Consider the following 26,449-nt stretch of genomic DNA (forward strand, 5'->3'; position numbering starts at 1 on the left):
TCAAACATTCTGCCTTTTAAAGATTTGTTATAGCTATCATTCCATTCTCTACTATCACTGAAACCTGCCAAAATGTACACATTCCGTTAACCCTCAATAAACTCTAAACTACTTCCAAACTGGTTTTACTATGTAAAGAACTGAAAAAAAGCCTCTTGTCTTAAACTATATTTCAAAATTCTAAAAGCCCATTTCAGTTATTTAATTGTTTCAGAGTAGTCTTCTATCCACCATGGAACATGTTTCTTTTGATTTCTCCCTAATGTCACTGTGATAGCTTGACTTTCTATTTTATTTAAAAGTGATACTGTTGCATAGTAATCTTCTTCTTGGAACTTCGTGATAAAGAAAACAAAACTTTCTCCAATTTGCTCTCTCAAAATATCATTTGGCTACCCAAAAATCTATATTCTACTGATTTGCATTTTTCCCTAGGACACATTGCACAGGGAAACAGACCCTTCCAGTCCACTCTTCCATTAAATCCTGTTCTTCAATCCCAGCTATAGATATTAGACTCTGATCAAGACATAAAGCCCCTCTCCTAGGAACATCTGCCATTGTTACTTGTTCACCATTCGGGCATACTAAATTAAACATCTTGAGGATTTTTTCCTAGGTACTGGTCCATTAGCAACTGTAACCTCATTTGCCCATTAATTAATATGTCTATTGAATCACCACATATAATTAGCTTATGTATGAAATCTGCCATTATTTTCCCCTTTATTTTCAAATTTGAATCCACCCATGTCTACTCTTATACATTCATATTCATAGGTGGATGAAAGAACATGACATGATCTGTGTTGTTTTACTAAGGTAGCCGATCCACCTTCTACACCCAATCTTCTATCATATCTCACTATCAACATAGAATCTTAAAGGATATATACTTTCATAACAAACTTTCTTGCAGACAAATAACATCAAGAGGATTATTCAATTGCAAAACATATTTTAAAATTCCTGTATATTTAAAAACTTCTAGAATTCTACTACAAACTGTTAAAATTCCAGGTAAAATTCATAGTGTTTTTCTTTCAACTTTCAATGCACACTAATTTCTATGTCACCACTTTCCAAAATGTCTCATTATAGAAGGTTATGCTTCGGTTCTAATGACTGTTTGATTTTTTTCTGTACTCATGGCAAATAACTAATTTGCAACACAAAAAAATGTAAAAGATTAAATATGCAATAGTACATACTTGCATACTGCAATGTATGGAAATAAAATTAATTTACACATTGCAGCTTTAAATCAGTTTTATACGACAAAATTATGAAGAACATTAGAAGAAGAATTTTTCTAGAGGTACAAACTGGTTATTTTTTGAAATGGTAAGCTGAACTTTCAAAACAATGCTCTAACATTGATTAAAGAATAATCAATAATTAATTGGTTGCTCTGCGGTGGGTTGGCACCCTGCCCGGGACTGGTTCCTGCCTTGTGCCCTGTGTTGGCTGAGATTGGCTCCAGCAGACCCCCGTGACCCTGTGTTCGGATTCAGCGGGTTGGAAAATGGATGGATGGATGGATAATTGGTTGCTGTAGACATAATTACTTTAATCTACACATATACAGTGCATACTTGACTTACATACATATACATATACATTATCACGCATGCATCCAGAGGGTTGCCTTCCAGGCTTGCCTAAGGTATGTGGTACAACCTTGTAATGAGAGGAGGCACTGTCGCTAATGGTCTTGTCTTCTTAAGCACTTTGAGCTACATTCTTTGTATGAAAATATGATTTATGGATAAATGTTGTTGCTGTTGTTCCCTCACCATGCCGTGAAACTGCAACTTGAGGGCAACAGAGCCTAAGAAGCCCCACCCCTTCCAGTCCAGATAATATGAAGAGAGACATCCCCAGAGGGTGGTATCACATTTTGGAGCTGAGTGCCCAACTGCCAGGAATTCTTCCAAAGGCTGACATATTTAAAAACGGCACTACTGGGTAACAGAAGGCTACTGGTTATTTTAGTTGAAAGTGACATAGTGCACCTTTTAAGCTTGTTTTTCTTTTGTTGCAAATTGAATAGGGTGTTCCCAGTTGGCACCCCAACTATTTTGGGACTTTCTCTGCCTTCTCATTTGCCCTCTTACAACATATACATATACATGTGTGTATAGGATGGCAAAGATACACAATGGTTACAGCTGATGCACCATGGATCAATCTTCCTGGTTTCATGGGGGTTTTCTGAATTCTCTAAATTTTCTTCAAACATTCCCAAAGTCAAGCATGTTAGGTTAAATGATGATTCTGAACTGGTTCCATGTGTTTGAAAGGGGGCCATGCTAGGATCTGGTGTTCAGTTCTGGGCTGGTTCCTGCCCTGAGTATTGCATTGCTGAGATAGACTGTGACCTCTGTAAGTTTCTGAATTGGTTTCTGTATATACATACCGATTGCTATACAAATTCAGTAATATTCATTTAAATATTTAATTGGATCTTCAACATAAATAACTGCCAGAAATTATACAATCCTTAAATTGTAAAATATAATGCCCCCACACAACAAAAGTGTTCAACCCTAGTCTACCCAGTTTCCCACCATCCAAAACTATAACTCTCCCACTCACCACCCAAACTCACTCTCTTCTTCTTTTTCACTCTTTTCTCACAACTTCTGCGCCATACTAACTCTTGACCTACTCTACTCACATTCCAAATGGCAGCTTCATAATCCAGGCAAACCCTGCCTCTGTGGTAAACCCTAGAAGCACAAACTGGGTCAGGAAGATCAAAACCCTGAGACCTTAGGTTTCCCTCTAGCAGTCCCAAGTAATTACTGCTCTCCTGAGCACCCTTGCATACGTTAAGTGCCATGCACCTGTAATATCCCTTTTATCTTCTGTTCCTGCCACCTAATGGCTTAGGATAATCTTCTGATACTCCTGCCCATCCCACATAACCACATATCGTCACAAAGGAATTACTTAGGAGTCAGTATATACACTTCCTAGACAGACAGCCCCATAATGGCTGCCAGCCCAGCACCCTGTCACACTAGCTATGTTACCAGATCAGTTTGGTGTGATTGGCCATATTGAGTAGAACAGTGTTAGTAAAAATTTTAATTGGTGCACTAGGCAACTACATTTGTGACTGCACTAATGTTATGAAGCTTATAGCATGGAAAATCCACAATAACGTCTTTTATTTGTTGTGTATTGAGAAATATAATTTTATTTCTACTTTGAATATGTTTTGGGTGCTAAAAGGTGGTGCAACTATTCTGTCAAAAACAGAGAGAAATCAACATGCAGTAGCGTGTTTCTAATAGTTGAAATTTATGTATGCATATTCAGTATTTGGTCACACTTTATGATCATGTTCATATTAATAAAAGCTAAAAATCCGTAGAAATGAATGTACGCTTGATTTACAATTTACTGCGAGAGTACAATCGCTTGATAAATGAATGCCTGATTAGGTCCTTCTGCTGTAGTCTACTTAGACATTACATATTATTTTATCATATAAACCTCTTTGACACTGGCACTTCAATCTAAGTTCTTACCCAATTATTATGAAGTCACTGAGTGTATAACACGCTTCTAAATGTGATTAAACTTCAATAAGTAATAAAAAGGGCAGTTTGTTTCTATTTCACAAGTTTTCTTTTTAAAGATCCTTATCTGTAATTATATACTGCATCCAGTAATGTTATGTGTTTCTAAGACTAGTCTAGTATATGAAATGGAGCGCATGAAAAGAAAAAATAAAACATTTTTTCACGGTCCACCAAATAGAAAACAATCATCCCACAGTCCGATGTAAAGGAATGAAATTAAACACAAAACTAGCCACACAGAAACAAGCAGCTTAAGCTAAAGACTGTTGAGTTGGTGGCAATAGGGAAATGAAAAAACATCAAAAGTCTAACATGCCCTCATGGGGCACACAATACATAGCCAGAAGCATTCAGGCAATTACCTAAATCTGGCAGTGCGAGCAGACATAACAATGTCATCCCAGTTTTTGATGACATCATTAAGAAGAAATTAAACCACAACATGAGCATTCAAAGCTTACCCCAGTAGCATTGTGCAAAGACAGGAGACACAGGCTGGGCCACATTACAATTCACAGTCAATATAAAATGACAGCTTATGGCTATAAAAGAAGTAAAGATCTGCGACAATAATATTTGTGACCATAGTATGATGTCTGGAGAATATAGTCTTAATTAGTTGGTGGGCCTTCAAAATAAACAATTGTCAGAAATTATATAATTATTAAATTGTAACATATAATGCCTCCTCACGACAAAAGTCTTTAACCCTAGTCTACCCAGTGTGCAGCTAGTCCACTTTTCCACCAACTAAAATATAGTAAGTCATGCATGTGCATCGTAGAACCTCCTCTCATTCTCAGTCAACATATGTAGTAATCAACTGGGATGAGAGGGGGCACTGCCATTAATATTGTCATCTCCTTGTTTCCCCACAGTGCCATGAAGTCACCAGTGAAGGCAATTGACCCTACCACTTCCAGTCTAGTCAGCATAAAACCCAAGTTGTCCCAGAAAGAGGCGTCATTACTGGCTAGAGCAACTTGTCGGACGGAGCTCAGAAAGAAGTGATTGCAACCCCACTACACTACACTTTGCTGAATTCCCACATATGGGACACACACCAAAGACGGTTGTTGTTTTCGTTGTCAGGTCAGGTCATGTCAGGTTATGTTGGGGAGCATGCACTGATACAGTGCATTGCCGCACCCACCATATGATGAAACAGCTCAGGATCCTGGTTGGCAACCCCCCAAGCAGACACCTGGTCCAGTCCCACCATCCGGAAATGACCCTCTATCTGCCACAGCAAGGTGCTATGTGGGCACCCCCCTTGGCCCGGTCCAACCCCTCGGGTGCTCAACAAAGAGAATCCTGTGAGCCGGATCATCCTCTGGGAATCATGCCACATGGCCATAGTGCCATAACTGATGCCCCCTCACAATGCAGGTAATGTGCCTCATTTGGGACTCCAGGAGCAACCGCTCATTCGACACAAAGTCAAACCAGTGGCACCCAAGAATTCTCTGAAGAGACACAGTACCAAAGGAATCCAGTCTTCATCTCAGGTCACTGGATAGTGTCCATGTCTTGAAAACCATATAGCAAGACAGGAAGCACCAGGACTCTAAAGACAAGGACATTCGTCCTTTTGCATAGATATCAGGAGCATCACACACCCCTTTCCAGTGTCCTTGTGACCCCCCATGCTCTCCTAATCCATCTACTGACTTCGTAGGAAGAGTTACCAGAGACATAAATGTCACAGCCAAAGTAAGTATACCTCTCGACAAGGTTGACACTCTTGCAGACAGACACACTGCTGATGGCTGTATCCAAGAGGTCATTAAAGGCCTGGAGTTTTGTTTTAATAAAGGATACTCATAAGCCCAGACACTCAGACTTCTTGCTCAGTTTTTCAAGAGCCCAAATCAGAGCCTCCATTGCATCCACGAAGATCACAGCATCGTCAGCAAAGTCAAGATCACTGAATCTTTCTTCTCCAACAGATGCCCCACAGCTGCTGGATCCCACAACTCTGCCAAACACCCAGTCCATGGAAGCATTGAAGAGAGTAGAAGCAAGAACACACCCCTGCCAAACCCATGAATCAACTGGGAAGAATGCAGAGGACCTGCCTCCACTCTGCACAACACTCATAGTACCAGTGTACAGACCTCCCATGATATCCACCAACCTCGAGGGGATCCCACAATGTCTCAAGATATCCCACAGGGCAGCTTGATCAACTGAGTCGAGCACTTTATGAAAATTGACAAAGGCTGCAAAGAAACCAATATTTGTGCTCCATGAGAACCCTCAGTGCCAGGATGCAGTTGTTAGTAGACTTCTGGTAGCTGAGCAAGAGATCATGGATCGTACTGAGGGTGACCCTAGCAAGGACCTCACCCGGCACTGAGAGCAGTATTATCCCTCTGCAGTTGCCACAATCCAGGCAATCATCCTTCCTTTTCCAGATAGGGACTACAAGTCCAGTTTTCCAGTCAGTTGGGATAACGCCATTCTCCCAAATTGAAGCAAAGATTGCTTGCAATGCCAAGTGGATAGCCTTACCACCAGCTTGGAGAAGTTCACCCCAGATATCACAGATCCCTGCAGCCTTCCCAACGCTGAGCTGGCTCACCACTTGTGCAATTTCATTTGGCACCCCAAAATTTCATTACTGTTTCTTTGCTGTCTTTCCTTCACTTGGCCACAAGTGCTACAATCACCACAACAACTCTCCAAGTCACCACCCAAACTCACTTGCTCCTTCTCTTTTACTCTGTTCTCAATACTTCTGTGTCAATGCTAACTTGCTTTGAAATAACTAAACAGTGTCAACCCAGTTTGTGATCATATCAATAAGAAGAAACTGATCCACAACATGGGCATTCAGTAGCATGGCGCAAAGGCAGGAGCCACAGGCTGGACCACGTTACTATTCACAGTCAATGTAACATATACATTTTTGGGATTAAACCAGAAGAAAGCCTACAAATACATGAAGGAATATGTGAATTGTCAACCGAGACAGTGAACCAGCTGGGTACTAAATCCATGGCAAAGGCAACATTTATTGAAAAGTTGTTCATTACATTATCAAGGTCCTTTTGTCTTCTATATATATATATATATATATATACTGTATGTATATATATATACTGTATGTATATATATATATATATATATATATATATATATATATATATATATATCCTCACAGGTGGCGCAGTGGTAGTGCTGCAGCTTTGCAGTAAGGAGACTGTGGAAGATTGTGGGTTTGTTTCCCGGTTCCTCCCTGTGTGGATAGCGCTTTGAGTACTGAGAAAAGCGCTATATAAATGTAATGAATTATATATATATATATATATATATATATATGTGTGTGTGTGTGTGGGTGTGCGTGTGTGCGTGTGTGTGTGTGCACATGTTTCTCTACAGACCAATTGCATTTTCACTTTCATGAAGATTTTGGCATTCATCAAGATCTGAATTTGATTTCATTTTGCTATCAAATGTTACATCTTGTCCTAGATTTTCATGTCCAAATTTCTGTTGGCAGAAGCCAATGTTCTCTTTGCAGTTATAGTCAGTTTGCACTGAATAACCATAATGCATTAGTATAAAAATTAAACCTTGTAGTCTGGGAAAGCTTTTCACTTTTTCACCCCATAGCTACAGCCCTGGGTGAAATTTAAAAAAAATATTGATTCTATGCATCATTGATGAAGGTCTAACAAACATTGCAAATAGTCAGCTTGAAACTGTACTGACTGCATTAATAATATATGTTAACATGGAGCAACCACATATGGTAAGTTAAGAACATGGTAGTCGATACTGGACAAGAAACATTGTACATGGTTTTAAGTTTAAAAACGATGACACTTAATATCACACTGAAAGATTTTTTTTTTTGGTTGTTTATAGCTAATGAAAGTCCACCATTTTGTGTTTATAATTTTCTTTTTTTCCATTTACAACATGGAATTACTAATTTTTCATTTTTCTTGCTGATGCAGCCCTCCTATAAATGAGATGAGTATAAATATCTTAATAGTCACATAAACACTTGCAATGGATAGCACTATATATAAACATAGAGTGTGGATTAATTTTGTCTATTGTGGCATGAACCACTAAGCTGCTGCCTTGCCTTCAAAGTGTGCATTTAGGACTGTGATGTGCTTATTCGAGACTTTATTGAGGACATTTTAAAACGTATCAGTAAGGTAAAGTTGGGCAGTACAATGGGTAGTGCTGCTGCTTAGTTTAATTGCTTCTTTTGCATGTCCTTTCTTTCTTTGTGTGTCTGCTTTTGGGGTATTCCAGGTTTGACTCCATATCCCGAAGACTTTCAGTCTTGGTTTGTTGATCGGTCTCTAGTTCAATGTAGTCTGGCAAGTGGTATTAATAGATAGCATGGTCTGTCTGAATATGACAGCCGAGTGAGAGACTTTCTGTTTTTCTCTGATTTTATGTCTGCCCGCTTTCCTTAATATACCTCCCGGATTAATGGGACAGGCCAACTCCCTGTCTCATTCCAGTCCTGTTTCACTACAGCTCAGCCCCATTCCATTTCCAGCCAGACTGCCCTTTCATCTCAGCGACCTGTATTCCCTCAGGCTAGCTGGCCAGTCAATTCCTGCTTTGCATGCAAAGGTTTTATTTTATAAGTGGACTGGCTCATACAACTTCCTTGAATTTTAATTTAGACATTAACTCACCTGCCTTTTTAAATATTTGAAAATATGATACATTTAGACATTAATAAAAAAGAAAAAAAAAACCTATATGCTCTCCATTACATGGTCCATTTCTAGTTGGTGCCTGATGCTGCCGGGATACAGAAGCAACACAAAACTGTTGAAAAAATGGATGCAACTGGCATCAATACTACTGTATTTTATGATCTGTACCTGACACCACTCTGATAAATCACCACGTAATGTGTTTCCTGCCCTGGACTTAGCTTTTAACTTGCTAACTTTTTCTTATTTTAATTTTGTGGACAAAAGATTTTTTCTGGTGGTATATTTTAGTTAACTCTGAACTGAATAAGCAAGTTATAAAATGGATGGATGAATAGATAATAGGAAGGACAACTGGAGGTATGTTTACGGCATTGAGAAGACTAATGTGAAGATTCTGTTCTCTTAGCATATTTATGTGTGATGCTTTTATTAAAAAGCAAAGTTATCTTAAAATTTGTGAATTCCCTCATGCAGCTCCAAGACACAACAGCACACAGCTTATAGGGCCCATCATTGTGCTGTAAAATAAAAATAAATCATGCATTTTTTTAATGAACTTACACCATAACTGGATAGAACTAGCAGTGCCAAAACAGCTTTTATTTTTTTTATTTATTACCTTAGTGGATCAGCCAGATTTTTCCACTATATTATTATAATATTTATATATAGAAGACATGATTCTCATAATCCCACACTGAAGTTTAGGCCCTGTTCTTGAATTTTAGAATTTAGACCATCTGGATTCCAAATCTGTATTACCTGCCCTTTGCACAATGTGTGGAAATGACTAATGATTCTAAAAGATAAGATTGCTAATGTGCATTAGAAATACTTGGCACAAATAGAACATTTTGCTCAAAAATGGTTCCCCACGTTTGTCACCAAAAGGATTTCGACTGTAAAGATACCTTATGTAAAGTTCTTAACACATCACTTGACACATACTTATAGATTTAGATGACACCGATGCCTCAGTTTTAAAACATCATCATATAGCCAGTAGACTTTAAGAGATGGGATCTTACCATGACAAGAGCCGTCCACCTCCTCGAAGCCAATGGTGCACACGCAGCGCCCCAGAGGAACCAACCAGTCTCCATCAGCACCACAATACAGTTTTGGTGTTTCCCGCTCCTCTGCATTGTTCACACAAGCACCCTTCACCTCGACCAGCGAGGAAGAGTCCACTCTTGGAATTGTGTCTGGGAAGACGGCCAGGTTGCGAAAAGTAAATGGACACTTCTTGTAGTAGACTCGCACCGATACAAGAGCAATGCATGCTCCGATGTCCTGAAATGCTAGGTAGAAGCCTTTCTTGGTGACAGGCCCTACCTCTCGTACCTCAGTGTTCAACTTGAGTATACGGTCACCCAAATCCATCTGGGTGAAGCTCTCATCTGCAGCAATGGTGTCTATCTTGGAAAACTGGCTGGCCTTGAACTTGACACCATGTGACTCGTCTGTCTCCATGTAGTAAAGGTTGAAGGTTTCCTTGCAAGTGCCAAGTACCCAAGGGATGCTATTGCAGTCTCTCAGCGTGAAGCGCATCTCCACGTAAACTTTTTGGGCTGCTTCACGTGAAATCCAGTTGGAACGGAGCCAATTGTTCTGGTTGGGTTCCATGACATGACAAACCTGGAAAGTGTGGATGGGTCGGTTGTGCTCATCCATTTCTGTGATAGCATCCCACTGCAAGGGAAAGACAAAAAACTTTAAGTCATAGAAGAAAATATCATGATAAGGTCCTTAACCCTCCCTCCAACCAAACTGTAGCTGACCATTTTGAACTTGAACCCCATATAAAAATTGTTGCAAAACATGTTCTTCTAACTTTTATAGATATGCATTAAGGGGAACCAATTCTAAGTATCAGAAAGAAATACATACATGTGGAATATAGTGCCATGCTAAATTACTAAAAAATAATAATAATAATGCAATAATGGTCTATGCTGTTGTACTCCATTTATATGCAGCAACCTTGAAAGGTGTTTGCTACACAAGGTAACACATTTATTTTTTCAGCATCAGTCTGATACCCTACACACAATGAAATGGTCAACACTGCTAACCAGGCCATAAAACTCTGCACTTAACCCTTCCTTACGGCTGAGACCTGTGGGAGAATATGTTAAAAGACCATACGAGTTCATACTTGTCTCCTTTATTAGACTTTGATCAAGGCATGCAAAAGTAAATTCTCCTTCTTTGCCTTTCCACTTGGCTCATTCCCCATTCTGCACGGCATCTTTGATTTGTTTAATATATTTCTTTCTTGTCTCATTGTTTAATCAAGTGGGAAAATTTGTGTTTCTCCAGTAAAAGGTCAGAGTTTACAGTTACGCTATTAAACATGAAAGGTTATTTTTCTGTTATGCTTCCGTGAATTAATTTTCCATTATTTATTCAAATTGCTTTTTACCTTGCACTTCGTCTTTGGAGACTGGCAGTGCTGTGTCAGTGATAATTAACAACAAATGCGCGGCTGTGTGAAGTCCAACACAACATTTTAACTTTTGTTAAAGATAGATTAGGAGGAAAATAACGTTCCTTATTCAAGATAATTAACCAAGACAACCCCTCTCCATGCATGTATTTACATTTATGCATATCTCACTTAAAGGGACCAGAAAAGAGTAAGGTTATATAATTGGGTGTAGCAGTAATCTTCTTTATACAGCCCTTCTCCAATGGATATCATCACAGGTATGTGTGCCCTCACAACCTTATTTCTTTTTTGCCAACCACATTTGGATGTAGCTTTGTGACTTTTTGTAAAGCTGCTTTCTCCAATGGATGTCATCACTGGTATCCCTGCTCTTGCCACATAGTCTGTCAAGACTAAGGAGATGTCTCTCACATAGTCATTCATTGCCCCACATAACGTTAGGAAGACTAGAAGAGAAAAGGATGAAACTTTCACTGGTATATAGGGGCCAGTGAAAGGAACATCAAATAGTTTGGTTTCACTTCTGATTTAAAGTATTAGGCTTGTCAGCTTGAATGGGTAAACTTCCAACCCATCAAAAATCAGCCAGGAAAGTCAAGAGACACTGGGTGTTTCCAGTCCTCAATACATGTCACTCTTTACAATGGCTTGTATAAATAGAAAGTCAGATCAGATAGAGCTTAGTAGGGTGAAGGCTTTTCTGGGTATCTTCATAGGACTAACAACCACAAATTAAAACTGCAGTTGATTATAAGGTGAGCTTGGGTGCAGTGCTATCGAATGATTAACAGAAAGCACTGGAGGTGCAGTCTTTGTCAGTTTTGATCTGCTAGTAACTTGTTAACAATCTACAAGTAAGCATTTGCAGATTGTAGGGTGGGTAGATTGGTAGAACTTCACACATCCTAAATGGTAAATCCATGTGCTCCTTCAGTGACAAAGAACATAAAATGACAGTGTAATCTTTTTTTAAGAGGGAAACTCAGAATCATACCCACAATGTTTGTAGTATATATTCAAGAGGAGGACCAACAGTTTCAAGAATTTTGATGAAATAACTGCAATAGAATGTTTTTCTTTGTTGAACTTCAGAGCTGCATTTATTAGTACTTCTCAATAATCACCACATATGTCAATGCACATCTTCGTGCAATTAATCCATTTTAATAACACTGCTGAAAATTTCTTTTTTCCCCCCCAAGTTCTTGAGCTCTTGTTTGATTGGTTGGCGTTCCTTGTCTGGGGAGTCAGGAGGAGCCTCCACCAGGCTGATGGCAGAGTCCTTAATGAAGTCCAGCGTATACTTGCAATGGTGCAATGGCACACTGTCGTAGTGAAAGAAGAATTTTCAGTGACCTCTCCATAGCTGCTTGAAAAGCAGGGTCAAGCATGTAGGTGTCTGATGTCACTGTCTGCCCATCTTCAAATGGAATTACTTCCAAAATGCCATCATGACAAAGGTAATGGCGAACATGACCTTCACCATTGACTTCACTTATCAAGCTTTGACAGAAGGCACCTGGTCTTTCTTGCTCCAGACCCTGGACAATTACTTGGTCTCAAGGTCTGTTTTGTAGAACTAAGCCTCACTTCCAGTCACCAGGTTTTTAAACAGCAAAATCATTGAGAAACGTCTGGCAAGATTTGACTTTTCTTGTGCACTAAGCAGGAGAGGCACACATCTGGTAGATTTCTTGGTGTAATCCAAATGCTCATGAAGATGATGAGGAAACTTTTTTAAAGGATTGAACTTGCAAGGAAAAAAATTACATTGGCATACAAAAATTTTGGCACCTAAATTCTTCAGACTTTTGGTACTCTCCTGATATAATGCACAGTGATCATAAATATTGTTCTTAGGCCAATGTATACTTAGCTATCATGAAGATTGGAACAGTCAGAACAGGCATTATACAACCTGATGGCTTTGGCTAACATGAATTTATATGTTGCACTTAATCTGTGTCTATATATGCTATTCTTGAAAACTTTTCAAATTTATTTTTGTTATGTATTAGCCTTAATTTGTCCTTTGGTTTATGTCAGGTTTCCTGTTTTATTACTATTTTATTCATATTGTTATCATCATTTATTAATCTGTATTTATGTACTTTGTATTAAAGTATGTTCCTTGCGCTTTGTGAATGGATTTCCAAGAGACTAGTCTACCATGACATCACTGCTGCTGGAGCCACCCCCACCTTTATATTCAGTTGGAGGAGGTGGTCTCACTTTTATTGACATATTGATTGTGAAATGGTTTTTTGATTATTTTTTATTTGTATTAGTTTCTGAGTATAGGATTTTAATTTGGACTTTTAGCTTTGGGTTGCCTTTTTAGGCAAATCAACCAACTTAATAAGAGGATTAGTATCTGTCTGGTTGCTATATCTCTGTCATGTCAAAAGATGGACCATCACAAACAGTTTAGTAATAAAATGCATTGCATTTGTTATTCCAACAGATGGTGCATTACAAACATTAACACTGTTTTTATGGCACATAACAGAGATGTATGTATTGTTAACGTTAACACTGATATTTACATTACTTCGATTATATTACTTAGATTAGAAATTACTTAGTTTACAACGTGTCTTAGATTGGTAGCAGAGCTAGTCAGTTTATATATGGGCAGACCCAAAGCTAGAAAGTTTAGCAATACTACAACTTTAAAGACTTTTGTAGTTTTGTAGCCCCCTAGGTATGTTAAAGAAATAGGAGTAGAGAAATTCAAGCCAAACATTTGCCCCTGAAGTGCAATTTGCATTTTGACTTTTATGACAGACAGCTTACACCTTTCTGGTCATACTCTGGAGGGAATAGTGATAAAGTAAAACTTTCTAGCTGTTATATTATCAATGAGCATTGCTAATTATAGAAAAACATTTCTCTCTTTGATTGCTTGAGTAAAATTTTACCTAACGTATCATACGTCTTATACAGTAAAACCACATCAGAGAGACTGGCTTCACATGTGCTTGGTAATTGGTGGTGAACATTAAAGTTTAGTCCTAGTTAACGTGAACCTTCCTCATCCCAGTTTCAGAGCAGCTATACCACCTGCATTTCAGAACCGGTAATTCACCAGAAGCTAGGCAAGTTTGGGCCCACCTAGTACTTGGATGGGAGACCATATAGGGAAAGCTTGGGTTGGTGCTGAAAGAGGTCATGGTGAAGCCAGTAGAGGGTACTTACCCTGTGATCTGTGTGTGGATCCCAATGCACCAGTGCAGTACTATAAAAATGGCACTGATGACGAGACATAAAATCAAGGTCCCAACTCTCTGTGGTCATGTGATGAGACGCGTTTGGGTCTGGGTTGATTTTAAATAAAAATGGTGTGGTTCGGGCTGTGCTGGTGTATATGTGTATGTGCATCCCTGAGATGTTTAATGGGAGAGTTGGGGCTGATTACGCTTGCACGTGAGGGCAAGGCTGCTTCCAATTTCCTCATTGACTCTCTGTAGGTAGTAATTAGAACAACACAGAAGTATTAAGGAGAGCCTGATCGAGAGAGATGGTAGAAGGAAGAAGAAATGAGAAAGAGAGACAGGTTAAAACAAATATAAAGAAGAAAGAGAGCTGGTGCTAAAGGATGGGTGGAGACAGGTGGTCAAGTGTGTGGTCCCAAGAGGAGCATGTGCCTGACACTCAAGTGGTAGAAGTCACTCCTGCTGAGCACACCAAGGAGCAGAAGTGACCAAATGCTTTGGGCAGGCTCCCATAGACACAGTGTGACAGCATCAGGAGACAAGAGCAAGGTTTGCAGGGTCCCTGGGAAGTCAAGGCATGGCAGCAAGGGACAGAAGACAGGATGTAAGGGTTGGGTGCATCTGTTGGTTATCATCTCCTCATGCTGAGAAAACCGATAGCAGTGAGCTGAGGAAATGTCAGATTTTTTGAAGACAGCACTATGGTTCATAGTTGTTTTTAAAGGATGGACTACTGCCTGGGATATCAACCTAATTTTACGGATATACAATATTAATTGTTCTATCTATTGACCTTTAACCTCCACATCAGCTGTTTTATGGATGGAGTATTCATTTATTAAAACCCACACTGCACTATTTGCTCTATTGATTTTTTGAATAAAAGCACAACTGCACTTTGCACCTTACTCTTGTTAAGTGTCCCCATTGCCCTGGCTCATCTCGGTCATGACTATGCATGTTGTGTTGGGCTGCCAGAGCCAACCTGGATCATCACAGGTCATAAAAGTTTTCTGGGCATCTTTCAAAAAGAGTAGGGTGTTTCCTGATCTCCTGGCTGAATTGCCCATCTTGGCCTCATCCATTCTAGCCCCTTAATCATCCCCTGTACCTTACTGGCTGACTATTCACTTTCTCACCCCTTCACCATCTAATTGCTAAAGTGTGGTTAGTGTACTGCAGCAAAATGGCTGCTGCACATTCGTGGTGGTTGAAGTGGTTCCCATTTGTCTATATAAAGCGCTTTGAATAGTGAGAAAAGCACTATGTAAATGTTGTCACACACGTGCACATAGGAGGCAGCTAGAAGTACCAAAAGAGGCTAATTCCACACCAGAGGGTGTTGGGGTGGAGTAACCCTTTCTCTTTTATCCCTACAGAACATGGGGAATTCTGCCTGGGACCGCGGACACCACTTCCGGTTCAGGGCCCGATGATGGCACTTCCGGGTCTGGGCCCGCTGACACCACTTCCGGTTCAGGGCCCGATGATGGCAGTTCTGGTTCTGGGCCCGCTGACATCACTTCCGGTTCCAGGCCTTCTGACATCACTGCCGGTTCTGGGCCTGCTGACATCACTTCCCCTGACCTGCCTTGAAACCTTGCCAACTTCCTTCTGTGAATCAGTTCTGTTTTGTTCTCAATCTGTACACTACTGTGCCTCCAATTTTCACTTTTTGCAGCCTTTATTCAAGGCATATTTTTTACGTGTCAAGGCATATTATTTCACAATGCTTATTATTATTAAAATGTCATGTTGACACCTATAAATCGCGCCATGTTGCACTTTTGTTCTTGTGTCTGCAGGAGTTTCTGTTCTTGCCTGGTGTTAATGTTTATGATTTCAGTTGAGCATCTTGTTTACTGTATGCACATTTATTGACTATCAAAACAGCTTCTCTCATTAGCTTTGGTTTAGATGAATAAAAAAAAAGACTTTATGATTTTAGCGCTTGACAGAGTTTCAGGTTATACAGTTTGTTGCAGCTGATGTACTAATTAACATATTTTTAAATTACACTTTTTAATTGAGATGTTTTTATGAAAGTCACAGGGTCTGAATGCTTTTATTAAAGAGTGTTTCAAAGTGAGATGCCTAATTTGTGTTTTGTGTACACTTCATAAAGTTATTTTTACTTGGTGATGTTTTTATGCCTGTACACTTGCCGTATAATTTTGAAATTAATGTTCAAGGCATGTTTCAGTTCGTAAATTGTGATGTGTGGAAGGATAAAGCATATTGCTTCCAAATTCCAGACTATTACTGTCTGGGTGGATTTTGAACATTCTAAGCAGTTTTTGGGGAATTGGTGCTCTGAGATAGACTTGTGCCCATTTCAGTATTGGTTCCTGCTTTGAACTTACTTCTACCAGGATAGTCTCCTATGTTGTAATAAACATGTTTGGAAAATGAATGAATGAGTTGCATTCAGGATGTTTACCTCACCGTTCTTCATTCTGTCTTCCTGCTTTTTGAATCCATTTTGCTGTTTATCACCTGCCCAAAAAAATTTCCTGTCAATAGGAAGAAAAAGCTAAACCCTATAGTACCTTTCTACAAACACTCTTTTAAGGTGCTATACAGGTTAAAAGATACATTATGAATATTATTAATATTTTTTTCAGTTAGTGGTTAAGGGACTTATTTAGGGACGTATAGTGAGTAGGTGGTGAGAACTGAACTGGAGGACACACAGGGTCATTTTTGCCTGCTAAAAAGAAGCTGTACCACTCCTCAAGCCATTGTAATGCTTAATTGGTAAGCGAGAGAGGCTTAGAGCTAAGGAAAGGTACTTGGCCTGAATAGAGTTGTGCCACCAGAGGGCACAGTCTGTCACAATACCTCAGGCCAGCAAGGGTTTGCTCTCAGGATCAAGCCACAGTAGCCGCTGATATCTTTCTGTCGCAAATTACTCCTGTCACTCTTCTCCACCCATTCCACCCTGCCTGTACTCTCTTTTTCACCTCTCTTCCACAATCCCCATTAATCTGTACTGTTGATCCCAAGTATTTAAACTCATCCACCTCGCCAACTCTACTCCTTGCATCCTCACCATTTCACTGACCTCCCTCTCATTTACACACATATATTCTGTCTTATTCCTACTGACCTTCATTCCTTTCTTCTCTAGAGCATATCTTCACCTTTCCAGGGTCTCCTGAGACCAGCTATGTTATATGGGTTGGAGACAGTGGCATTGACCAGAAAGCAGGAGACAGAGCTGGAGGTAGCAGAGTTAAAGATGCTAAGATTTGCACTGGGTGTGACGAGGATGGACAGGATTAGAAATGAGTACATTAGAGTGTCAGCTCAAGTTGGACGGTTGAGAGACAAAGTCAGAGAGGCAAGATTGCATTGGTTTGGACATGTACACAGGAAAGATGCTGAGTATATTGGGAGAAGGATGCTAAGGATAGAGCTGCCAGGGTATAGGAAAAGAGGAAGGCCTAAGAGAAGGTTAATGGATGTGGTGAGACAGGACATGCAAGTGATGGGTGTAACAGAGCAAGATGCAGTGGTCAGAGAGATATGGAAGAAGATGATCCGCTGTGGCAACCCTTAACAGGATCAGCCGAAAGAAGAAGAAAAAGAAGCCAGTTGCTGGAAGAGGCAGTCCCGACTAATCATTTGGTCAATGCCCTTGAACTTAAACCTTAGTGATGAAACATAACAGATGATGAGTTATGCATCTGAGAGGCAGACACACTATGTCCCAAGCAACATGGCAGTAATTTATCTCAAGAGAGCTGCTGGAGTTCGTTGTCTAATTAGAAGCCAAGGTAGTCCAAGAGTCATCCTGTATGTCTAGTCTTCTCAATATTTGTCACAGATTAGGAGTGCAGGAAAAATTGTGTGTGCCAGAAAATACTGTAGACTGATGACATATACAGACCTCAGAAGTAGTACCCTAATGCTAATACAGATTGAAATTGCTGTGGAATTTACCATCCCAGTAGCAGAACAGTTTGGAAGAGATACTATTTAAGTGTTAGAGAAATAGAATTAGGAGCAGCAAGTTTAAAAGGAGAAATATTGGTAGAATTCAGAAATTCAAGTCAGATGCCTCCTTAACAAAAAGGGGTCATGACTTTGATAGATGATAATGACACCCACAAAGGATGTTTATTGTCACAACCCTGTTATCATTCATTACCTGTCAGCATTGTTTTTTTGCTTTATAATTTCTTAAACCTATGTCATCAAGTCATTGCCAAGTTTGAAGAGTGGTGTGGCCCCAAAACCCGCAAAATTAACAGAAAAGCTCCTAATACATTTTTAACTATGAAAAAGGAACACACGTTCAGAATGGCATGGGTCTAACAGAGGAGTGAAATTTTAAAGCTGTCTGAAAGTGAGACTGGGAAATGACCAGACTGCTGTATATTAAAGGTCACATTGCTGATATGTACCCTTAGTAGATGCATTTTAAAAATACTTGAGTGTACATGTGTATGAATATGTTCGGGGATAGTCTGATTCCTTCTTTTTGCCAAGTAGTTTAATTAATTAATTTAATTAATAAAGTATCTATCTATCTATCTATCTATCTATCTATCTATCTATCTATCTATCTATCTATCTATCTATCTATCTATCTATCTATCTATCTATCTATCTAGTGGCAGCTTCCACAACCTTGGGCAGCTTAGAAATTGAATGGATTGATAAATGCATGGATAAAGAGTTAAATCCAAGGCAGGAATTAGTATTCAAGTTAAAAACTGAGCACAATGAAAGCATGTAGGTATTGTGGGTCTCCGGGGATCGGTCTAAGCACTACTGTTTTAACTCTCGTCTCCATTTTCTCCTTTGTTCATTTTATTTTAAGCATTCCAGTTAATTCCATATTTCAGTTTTATCAGCTTAATATAAGGATTCAAATTGTGCGTGAGCTGTGAAATTAGATACATCTAGCAGCCTAACACTGACAAAATTATTATAAAAATGTATACTGAAAAAAAAAGCTTTGTCACATCGTAAACATGAATCAGACATTCTTTGTAGAAGGACAGGAAAAGGACACCTAGAGGACATTGGTCAGGGCCATAACTGTAAGGCTGACCTGCAGCTGATGATTTATTACTAAATAGAGGTCAACACAAAGGTCAGAGCGGAAAGGGGAGATCATGCAGACTCTCTAAAAATTCTTCAACCCAATTTTGATGTACTGTATGTAGTATTCACTAATTCTAAAAATCTCAGGTTTGTTCCTGGATTGACCCCATGATTTTTCGATTTTCTTCCAACCAAGCCTATAAGCAGAGGATAATTCTGCCATCTAATTGAAATCTTTTTTAAATTAAGCTTCTTAGTTCTCCCTCTTTGAACTCAGTATTTGAGTTAAAAAAAAAGAAACACTGTTAGAGGTCTTCACAAATTTAATCTGAACACACTGATTTGAATTTGGAGTCTTTACTGCTGTTGCTACGATGGCATTTTCATAATTTCCATTATTGTCTTTGGATTCTGCTTTACATGACTTGACATTCTGATTATCATCTTCTAATATGACATTATGTACATCTATTTGTCCTCTTCATAAATGGACTTTCTAGAACTATCTGAGCATCATTAAGGCTGACATTACTAATCAATAAATCACACAAGACTAAATGTAAAATATAAGTGATAATAGAATAATGAATCAAATACTGTACATGTTAGTCAACAGACCTTCAATATTAACCTAGGGCTCTTGTTAGGCAGAATCTAGAAGCAGTGCATGGGTTCATGTTTTATATTTATATTGTATATTTATATTTATATTAACCTCCTAAGTGTAAGGACCCCTGGAACACTGAGTCAAAAGTGTTGAATTATTTTCAACAAGAATAAATGTTATTATGTGTAACAGAAACATGTAAATACCAATACATTAATACCAATACATACAGTAGGAAAGGTAAGCCTAGTGTCCACTGCTGTACTAATGCAGATTTAGGGAATTTACCTATGACTAATAAAAAACATGAAAAGAATTACAGTACTTGAGTGAAGAGAGTAAACAACAAATGAAAATTGTAAAAATGTAATGATGATAATAATAATAAATGCTGAAATTTCTCATTGTTCCTATTGATTACCTGTTTCAATTGAAAAGAATACACTTTCATCAACAAAAACCAAGTCATCAGGAAAATCAGAAATTGATCTAAAGAAGGAATGTGCCATTGTGTAAAGCATGCACAAGAGTAAGCCATTCCAGTAACCTAATAATATTATTACACTTGTGCCTTCATCCAAGGTGACTTACAACATTGATCACATTTCTTTTGTTTCTCCAATTCGAGCACAGGCAAGTGAAGTGACTTGCCCATGGTCACACAGTGTCAGTAACAGGATTTGAACCCACAACCTCACAGTTCAAAGCCTTAACCACTACACCACACTGCCTAATGATAATATCAGATCTTGAAAAAATAAATAAAAAATAAACCTGCACATATTGTATAAAGAAAAGTGCTTAGTTAGGTACATAGTAAGGTCAAGTTAGGGAGCATGCTTTGGTATAGCGCATTGCTGCACCAACCACACGACGAAACAGCTCGGCATCCTAGTTGGCACCCGCCCCCCCCCCCCCAAAGCACACATGCGGCCAGGTCCACTCCACAGAAATTACCATCTATCTGCAGCAGCCAGGTGTTACGTGGGCATCCCCTTGGCTTTGTCCAGCCACTTGGGTCATCCACAATGAGGATCCTGTGAGCCGGATCATCCTTACGGAATCACGACACATACTGTAGCTGTAGTGCTGTAACTGACGCTCCCTCACAATGCAGGTAATCTGCCTCAATCGAGACATCTTGAGCAACCGCTCATTCGACACAAAATCAAACCAGTGGTACTTTACATAGTACAGTACATAGTGCCTACGGTACATAGAAAATAGAATTACACAGAACTTCTGATAAACATGATTAACTGACACCCATTACTTTATGAAATTTACTGGGTAACACAGCTAATATTAAATAAGTTGTAAAGTTGCCTCCATAATTTAATATATTGGTTAAATGTTTATAGTAAGATGAACTTAATCATCATAAATTGTTTACAATTTTTCCTTGATATTCTCAATTCAATTTATTTTCTTGAAAACTATTTCTTTGTTGAATGATGTGAAGTAATCTTTGTGTCTGGTTCTGCTAGGCTGTTTCTGGGTTACTTGGGTAGATTGTTGGATCCTCAGTGTTCTTGGCATACCTTTGCTTATGTATACATATGCAGTGTAAACTCTTCAGTTCCACCTTGAGGCTTGAAGGGTTGACCCATCTTCAGAAAATCACTGGTTGATTTTTATGACACAATTTATACATCTTGCTTTTCTGGAGTACTTTTCATCATTAGCAGGAATCGATTACTTAAGTTTAATACAAGTTAGCACTTTGTCCATTGAACAAAAATTGGAAAATTACAGATTCAGATTTGTGCTTCTGATTTCAGTATTTAGCTAACATTGAGAAATCTTTGAAATTGTCATTTGGTACTTCTAATTACCTGTATGTTAATGGATCTTCATTTTGTGTGGTTTTTTTTATGGAATTACTCAACTGATATTTTATTATCACTTCAGCCAGTAGCCTAATACATATTTGAAACATAGTGTCTGTCCTTAGCTTCTTCGTGTGAGGCTTACTGGAAGCTGTCTCCATCCTCAGCCTTGATCTTTCAATCATACATTGCTCTTTCCAAGTGGTTCCAATTGTCATTTTTTCTGCCTCATCCCCTGCATGTGTACATTCACATCATCACAACCTTACCAAGACTTGCCGGAAGGCACAGACCCAGACTAATTTTGATGTGAGCAGAGGAGTCAGTCTCATAAATGCTGCTATTTAAGTGCCTCATCATCTCTCTCTCTCACTTATTCACACTCAAAGACACACACACACACACACACACACACACACACACAACCTCTTTACCTCAATATAGGATTGTTCTGCCCTTTCTAACAGCTTCCCTCATCTAGGTCCATGTAGCACCACCAGAACATCTCATGCCAAAAGCACCATTTTACTAGCAGCTCATTTGTTGTTGGCCTAACTGTGGAGTTGAAATACAGCCAGTCATGTCTGATGATGCAGATGACTGCATGTTTTGCAATGATCTGAGTGTACCTCTTTTGAAGCCAACTGCCAGTCTGGCACAACTGGAAGAGTACTGAAGGCAGACAGTCAGACCTGAAATACAATTGGAGTGATTTAAAAAGAGAGCAGGATAAGTGAGAAGTCACTGCAGTGTATCTAATTTGAGGTCCTCCTCAGATCGAGGGAAGCAGTGACAGAAATTGACCCAGTGTAATGTGTTTTATTTAATCTAGCTAGATATTACCATTGATGTACAATTCTCAGTTGTCGTTACTAATTTCACATCAGAGGTACATCTCTCTCTCTCTCTCTCTCTTTCACGCCGATGTCCACAACACAGCCTTCATTTAATGACATTAGAAGTAAGAAGGCATAAGAAAGATCTAATCTGTTAGACCAAAGCATATGGAAGCCAGCTTTCTTTGTAACTATAAAAATGGTAAGGTTTTCATAACCATTGCCCTTGCACCTGCTGAGCCTAAGCATACATTGTAGGCATTAGAAATCAGACTTAACATATACATCTAAATTCAAAGCAGAAAACACAAGACATGAGGCTTTTCCATCTTAAACCAGACTGTTAATATTATTCCATTCTTCTTATATGCTGTATTATATATAGCACATTATGTGGGAGCGCTGCTGCCATGCAGTAAGGAGACCAGGGTTTGTGTCCTTCTTCCGTGGAGTCTGCACGTTCTTTCCATGTCAGTGTGGGTTTACTCCCATAGTCCAAAGACATGCGGGTTAGGTGGAGTGGTGATACTAAATTGACCCTAGTGTGTAGGTGGGGTATGTGTGTTTGTGTGTGTGTTAGCCCTGCGATGGACTGTCACCCTGTGCTGGGTTTGTTCCTGCCTTGCGCCCTACATTGGCTGAGATAAGCTCCAGCACCTGGTGTGACCCTGTTCAGGACAAAGCAGGTTAGAAAACGACAGACTGACATTATGAAGGAAAATTGATGATACCAAGTCATTTTTTTACCAAATTAAATAGAAATGCAAAGCTGAAAAGTATTATTGTTATAATCATTATGTAGAAAAAGGGAAAGAAGGAGCCCCTTTAAGCCTCTGATTAAAGAGGGCAGTGAGAATGACATCCAAAAAAGCTTCAACCCTCAAAGAGCTAGGAATTTGGAATGGGATTCAGAAAGGCTTTAGAAAGAAAAAGATTAAGCCTATAACAGCTCAGCTAGAACAAAAACCAGCAGCCACTACAAGTCTCAAGAATGCAGTGTGACCAACAAAATCGTCTTTCTATCAACAAAAAGCAGGCATCTGGTTTTTATATTTTATTTCATTGGTGGCAAAGGTTTGAACACAAAACAATGAATTATCTAATAATGAAGCCTGCCATCATTGTTTTTGTTATTTTCATGCTTTTTTATTGTTATTACAGTGACATCACTGAATCACCATCTTGAACAGATTTCTTCCACAGTCATCACCATTTTGTGATGTTTTCAGGTAGCCACAGCCATGTTGTCTATAAGTGATGACGTGTGTTGCTCAGTCGTTGTTGCAATATTTGACATCTGTACATTGTCCTTACTTAATACGATGGCACAGTAATTGACACATCTGCCTTTTGAACTGAAGACACAACATTTTTTGCATCATGACAGAGAATATTAGACTTGCAACTTAATGTTTTTCACCTGGGTTTTTAGATAACATTTGTAGTTATAGTTTCTGTTTTTTTCTCTTCTTTTTGGGATTTTGAACTTTACCTGTACAGAAGCTATTCTTTGCCTCTCCCCTCTAAAGACTCTGCATTTCCTGATCTCTCTTTCACTGCTTGCATTGCCTACTGCTACAATCACAACATCAGTGAAGTAAGTAATAATCTAATATCACGCCGCAACCCTCACCAGTAGAAATGGTTTTGGGTGATGAGATGAGATAATGACCTAATTTTAGAACCATACTTCTTATTTCTTTTAGATTGAGAGACTGTTATCTTTATTTTTTAGTAAAGTACAGATGAGAGGCTACAGCAGCCTGTAATTCTTAAATAAGATGGCACCAATAGGTCATCAACTGACACATGTGCAGTGGAATCCCACAACTGAATGATTTCTACAGAATCAAAAGCTCAGTGTGAAATCACAGAATGATGACGTTGAATAGATGGTACAAAAGCAAATTGATATTTCCATAAATACAAATGAAGGAAAAATATTTGAAACAAATCAAAATACATTTAATTGACAGGGGATGCTGACATGGAGTTTGACATTCCTGCTACATATGAACATTCAGCTAATTCTACCTGCATTAGAACCTAGTCTCTTGTCTCAGTGACTTCTCCAGAGTTTCATTTCAGAGGGTGTCTTTCATGACCATTATCTAGCACAGCCTCTTCAATGTTGCAACGCTACCTTAAGCAAAATGGCTATATAGATTCTAATACTAATGGCTTCAGCACAATTAATTCTTCTGCAGTTTCTACAGAACAATTGTCCATATGCAATTAGACCTCTGAGTGTCAATGCTTCTTTTGTATCTACACCTCTGGGTATACTAGGCATGGGTCACTGGGTGAAGACCAGGACAGACTGGAGACATAGGCTGGGAGAATCTAGGAATTACCCAGGAGATGTTAGAAGAAGTTGCTGGGGAGACCTGACGAGCCCAGTTCCGCGTGTTCCTACTGTTACCCTCATCAGGGTAAGAGGATGAAAATGATGATGATTTTTTCATTTTCACTTCAAAATGTAACATCAATTGAGTCTGACAGGATTATTTTCCTTTAAATATTCACATTGTTTTTCCTTTCTAACTACATGCAATAATGCACAGTAGTTTAAAAGAATGCATTAAGTGGCAGCATAAGCTGGTGGACATCATTGTGACATAATATTGAAAGGTAAAACTAGAACATCACTAGTTCACAGGACCAAACTGAACTCCAACTTTATCAATTCTGCTCAAACAAAATGCACTGGGATGGTGTTCAACCTTAGAAATGATATATAGAATAGGGAATGATGACACTCTTGAACTAGATGCCTTTGCATTGATTGAAGCAGTTTTTCCTACAATTTTAAAATGCACACTTCTCTAGATTGCACGCTTAATGTAAAAATATGTTTCGTAACGTCAGTAGTAAACAAGCAATGCGTAGACACATCAGCAGCTGGCAGTGACAGAAACCATATGCATTGCTGAATGAATAGAATATGCACGAACATACAGTACAGTATTGGCACTGTGTCACGTGTAAATGTTTAGAATAACTCACTATTAAAAGCTTACTGCATCTGGTACATAGAGTGGGAGTGATGGTGTATATTATGCCCGTCAAAAAGAAAACAACCATATACAAGGCTAATTGGAGATTTCTTCCCTTATAGAATAACAAGATTGACAGGACATTTGATGGAAGTTTTTTGTGGGGTTAACATATTCTGTCCTTCTCTTTATCTTTATATCCACTGAGATTTTTTTATGTGTTTTGTTTGGGGAAGAACAGTACCAATAAGTCTATATAAACATGAACAGCAATTCATGCTTTGTTAAGTTCTATTGGATGAGAACACAAATTCAATGGAATCAAAGTCCATTTCTTGATTCCTTTAAAAGACGGCAATGTGTTCTGCTATAAATGTTTTGTAGTGGGGATACTTCTGTAATGTTAACATTTATACTGTTGTCTAATGTTGTCTTCTTCCACATTTAGTTTGTACAAATTACATATATACCTGAATCTGCTTTTCTTACTTTGTGTACTGTCCTACAATGTACAAAACATAACTTTTTTCATCATTGTCTTTATACCTTTTCATTATGGATCACAACATGAAAGTTGCATTGAATGCTGTTATTAGCTCAGACTGAACTATGGGCTGGCATGTCATCTGTGGTTCTTTGTGCTTGTGGCTCTTATGAACCAAACAAAATGAATTTGAACAACCGAAGCAAATTATTGAAAACAGCACCATGAGCCAAAGTGTTTCTTCTGCTGTTAACTAATTAATATGAATTAATGAATATGAACTTTTGTATGCTGGCTGAAATTAATCAGATACCATGGCCTTGTTGATAGTGCACATAGTAACAAAGTAAGTAGAAAAATTTCATAGCGGTTCGAGGACCATTAAAAAAAAACATGAACAAAACTTAACTACTGGAAAAGCAGCATTAAAGGAATGAGCACACATTTTCCAACTTACTTAACTGTTAAAACCTAAACTCTACCAGACTGTCATGTTTATGTAACAATGCAAGCAAGGTTGAAGTGCTGGTGGCATTTTATACATCATAGTTCATTTACTCTCGCAACAGCAGTCTTGCTGTGAAAACTGCTACATTCAGATTCTGGGAAGACGTGCACCAGGGGAATGAAGTTAAAAGCAAAGGTCAGAAGATTGTTTACACACAGGTACTGTGTAAGGGTGGAA

At 38.8% G+C, this 26,449-nt stretch overlaps 1 protein-coding gene across 3 annotated transcripts in view; it reads right to left on the reverse strand.

Moving 5' to 3' along the window:
• epha6 (eph receptor A6) overlaps positions 1-26,449 on the reverse strand; it is a 364,797-nt gene that overhangs the window by 194,358 nt on the left and 143,990 nt on the right. For all 3 annotated transcript variants that reach the window (XM_051927201.1, XM_028799848.2, XM_051927202.1), the window contains exon 3: positions 9,319-9,982. In XM_051927201.1, the coding sequence (XP_051783161.1) occupies positions 9,319-9,982 (664 nt within the window). The remainder of the gene's footprint in view (positions 1-9,318; positions 9,983-26,449) is intronic.

This window comes from Erpetoichthys calabaricus, chromosome 4 (genome assembly GCF_900747795.2).
Source record: "Erpetoichthys calabaricus chromosome 4, fErpCal1.3, whole genome shotgun sequence".
NCBI classification, from domain to species: domain Eukaryota; kingdom Metazoa; phylum Chordata; class Cladistia; order Polypteriformes; family Polypteridae; genus Erpetoichthys; species Erpetoichthys calabaricus.